This window comes from Hordeum vulgare, chromosome 5H, assembly GCF_904849725.1.
Source record: "Hordeum vulgare subsp. vulgare chromosome 5H, MorexV3_pseudomolecules_assembly, whole genome shotgun sequence".
In the NCBI taxonomy this organism is placed as follows: Eukaryota; Viridiplantae; Streptophyta; class Magnoliopsida; order Poales; family Poaceae; genus Hordeum; species Hordeum vulgare.
In genome coordinates this window covers 385233222-385237145 of record NC_058522.1, presented here as the reverse complement: position 1 = coordinate 385237145, position 3924 = coordinate 385233222, and the positions used below count along the sequence as shown (strand labels likewise).

General features: G+C 44.8%; 1 protein-coding gene across 2 annotated transcripts; it reads left to right on the top strand.

Annotated features, from left to right (window-relative positions):
• The first annotated feature begins 265 nt into the window (after nt 1-265).
• On the top strand, nt 266-3351 carry LOC123397149. Of its 2 annotated transcripts, none has more exons than XM_045091809.1 (5): nt 266-663; nt 814-1465; nt 1597-1796; nt 1960-2217; nt 2301-2396. In XM_045091809.1, exons 1-5 carry the CDS (start codon nt 371-373, stop codon nt 2311-2313), a joined length of 1416 nt encoding a protein of 471 aa, XP_044947744.1. In that variant the 5' UTR covers nt 266-370; the 3' UTR covers nt 2314-2396. The 2 variants fall into 2 exon arrangements, with proteins under 2 accessions (XP_044947744.1, XP_044947743.1); XM_045091808.1 differs by having other exon boundaries at nt 283-663; nt 1960-2204; nt 2301-3351.
• Nucleotides 3352-3924: the final 573 nt, after the last annotated feature.

The following is a 3924-nucleotide window of genomic DNA, read 5'->3' as shown; positions in this document are numbered from 1 at the left end:
CAACTATTATCTCAGAAAGTATATTCTTATGTAAAATAAATGTTTTTTCGTGTGCAAACTATAATAAATATATATTGATGATTTATGAAATAATAATTTTAGATAATGATGAAAGAAAAAAAAAGATCACAGTGAATAATAATAATAAAATAAAACACCGGTACCGCATGGGCTGGCCCAATTAGGTAGAGGTGGATGGGAACGCGGAAGTTGGCTATTCCCCGGAACTGGCGGAGAATAGGATTTTCGTTCCGCTGCTCGCTATTTCGTCCCCATTCCTTCTCCCCTCCTCGTTTTCTCTCTCTAGGGTTTTTGCGGCACCGAATCCCAGCTCCGGCGAGTGGCGGCGGGCGACTGCGAGAAGGGAAAAATGGGAGAGGTGATGGCGGTGATGGAGGTGCTGCAGTCGGTAAGCGATCTCCCCGTGCAGGACCCTCCCGGGGAGGAGTTCTCGGCCGCCGACCTCCGGTGGGTCAAGTACGCGAGCTCCGAGCACCACTGCGACGACGTCGCGCTCATCCCCTACGACCGGATGGAGGCCTTCATCAGCGGCGAGTGCAACAACCCCGAGTACCCCACCAGGTTCCACATCGAGCGCGGCCGCAAGCGCGAAAGGGGCTCCCTCAAGGAGTTCAGGAGCGACGAGTACCTCCTCTACAGAATGTACGCGCCTCCCTGCCGCCGCCTCCCCTGCTCGCCCCTGCTCTGCCCACCATGCAAATTATTCGGTCATTGCAAGTTCTTCTTTTTTTTCACAGCAAGGCTATTACATGGTTCTTAATAATTAGGGTGTCCTGTTCCAAATTGATTCAGGTATTGGTGTTCGTTTGGCCCTGAAAATTACGGGGAGGGAGGGACGATCTTGCCCAGCAGAAGGTACAGGCTTAACACAAGAAACCGTGCGGCTCGGCCGCAGTCGATGCGAGGCTGCACCTGCCATTTCGCAATCAAGCGGTTATATGCCCGCCCTTCGCTGGCTCTCATTATCTACCATGAGAGGCGCCATGTCAACAAGTCTGGTTTTGTATGCCATGGACCCCTGGACCGGGACGCCATTGGGCCTGGTGCCAGGAGGGTGCCGTATGTTGGGAGCGAGATTCAGCAGCAGACCATGTCGTTGATCTATCTTGGCGTCCCCGAGGAGAACATCCTGCAGACACATATAGAAGGGATACAACGCTACTGTGGCTCCGATGCAAAGGTCGATAGCCTCGCTTCGCAGTATGTCCACAAGCTTGGGATGATCATCAAGAGGTCCACGCATGAGCTGGATTTAGATGACCAAGCTAGCATCAGGATGTGGGTCGATAGGAACAAGAAGTCTGTGTTTTTCCACCAGGACTCGACCGAGACAGATGCCTTTGTACTAGGGATCCAGACAGAGTGGCAACTGCAGCAGATGATCCGCTTTGGTCACCAGAATATTTTGGCATCTCATTCCTCATTTGGTGTAAGCAAGCTGAAGGTATCTGACTACAACAAAAGCTGATAGTTGTGTAGTTATACTTATAAGCAACATATTATAGTATATGATGTCTAGTTATGTCTGCAGGGGCAGGTTTCATCATTTGTTTGACATTCTACTCTTTGCTGCAGTACCCCTTGCACACAATTCTTGTATTCGATTCAAGACAACAGGCTCTACCTGTTGCATGGGTTATAACCCGATCTGTTACCAAGCATGACACTTCGAGATGGATGAAAGCACTTACTAGTAGAATACATTCTGTTGATTCCAACTGGAGGATTGGTGGATTTATTATTGACGATCCAACCTCAGAGCTGGACCCAATCAGGTATAAGCGTATAGCATAGATGTTGACATATGATCTTAAACTGTGATATTATCCTGTGTAGATGGTATAGCATAGATTTTGACATATGATCTAACTATGAAATTATCCTGTGTAGATGGTATGTAATTCATTCCCATTGACGAAATGTGTCATTGTTTTTCAGGAATGTATTTTCCTGCCCGATTTTGTTTTCTTTATGGCACATAAGGAGAACTTGGCTTAAAAATATAATCAAGAAATGCAGCAACACTGAGGTGCAACGAGAAGTATTTACACAACTAGGAAAATTCATGTACAGTATCTGGAGTGATGCAAATCCCATGGATGCCCTTGGGCAATTGTTTCAAGACTTTGTTGACCAAACCACCTTCATACAGTATTTCAAGTCATTTTGGGTTCCCAAATTGGGTAAGAATCTCAGGTAGTAGATTCAGAATGTACATTGAATTGCAAATCCTTGTCCAGATGCTAACAATGTTTCTTGTGTGCCATTGCCCCATCTAGAGATGTGGATTGATACCATCAGAAATTTGCCGCTAGCAAGTCAGGAATCCTGTGCTGCTATTGAGGGTTACCATCTAAAGCTCAAGCTTAAAGCATATGATGATTCACAGCTTGATGCTCTTCAACGTGTGGATTGGTTGGTGCACAAGCTGACAACAGAGCTGCATTCTGGCTACTGGCTCAACCTATATGCAGACGAGAGCGGTTCATTTCCTGAGGTGAAAGCAGAGTACATTGCATCCACTTCATGGCAAAGGGCTCTGCACATACCTGACGAGGCTGTTCTATTTGATGACAAAGAACCTGTTTCAGCTAAGGTGGCAAGCCAGAAGGATGCTAGTCAAATGCGAACTGTATGGAATGCTGGGTCTGAATTCTCTCTGTGTAGTTGTTCGTGGTCGATGCAGGGTAACCTATGTAAGCACGTCATAAAGGTTAACATGATGTATGCACCACGCAAGGATGTCCAGCCCTCACTATCATTTCAATCATTTCAGCGTGTCCTACTTGATCTGTGGCAAAAGCCACTGGATGATTCATTCTCACTCGATCTGTCGGTAGCATGGGTTATGCAAATGCAGGAGAGGATCCAAAAAGTGGCTGAGCTTGCTGCGTCTGATGGTATTGCCCAAGTTGCAGGCAAATTGCCAATTCAATGGGTAAACAAAAGAGGGAGAAGAACAGCTATTAGGCGCACCAGCCCCATGCACATTCTTCCTCATTCCAACGGCAGTATGCAAAGAGATTTGACTATGAAGAGGAACAGAAAGAGGAGAAGGTTGTCCAACTTTTCAGGCTAACTACTGTTTGTACTGACCATTGTTGGTCAGGGGGTTCTTTTTTTCTCACTGTAATTAGACTAACTGCGTTTTATTTCTTTTCTAGTTCTTCTCCAGTTACATTTGACTGAGAAAACTCACTTAGCTACTTGTTATCAGATTGATATAGGCCTTAGATCGTTCTCACCTTCTGGGACCATTATTTGGATGGTTTCATGGATATACTTTTTCGGGGAGTAATAGTTGAGTTTAAGCAATGTGTTATTTGCAAATTTTGCACAAGCTGCCATGCATTGTATCACCGGGCTTACCTGCTTATCTGTCACTATGCCAGTACCTCCTGAAAACTGTTGAAGCATTGTGGGAGCAATTACTGTGCTGCAGTTGTGGGGTGAGGCCATTTTACTGGGCAAGTGGAATATCAGAATATTAAGCTTATCTGGTAGGCATTTCTAGTCTGCAGATTATTTTGGTTTCGTTATTCTCATTACAAATTGGTATCATTTCTGTTACTTTTCAACATTCTGTAGTTTCAGATAGGACATTTTGCCTGGCCTCTTCATATTTATTTTATTTCTTCCAAGTTGATAGTTGACCTGATGTCAGTTTGTGAAGGGCCTGCTACTTGAACCACCTGGAAACAGTAGTTTCATATTTAACTATGTTTATGGCAAAAGTTTCGCGAACCATAGGACCTGTGAATCGTCATAGCTTTAGAGAGATGATCCATAGCTAGCTATAAAAGAACTTACATGATTCATTGATTCTTGTCATGTATCCTGTGCATCTGGGCGATCATAAGTTCATGGATGAACACAGTTTTTTTGTTACCCTTATTTTCATGA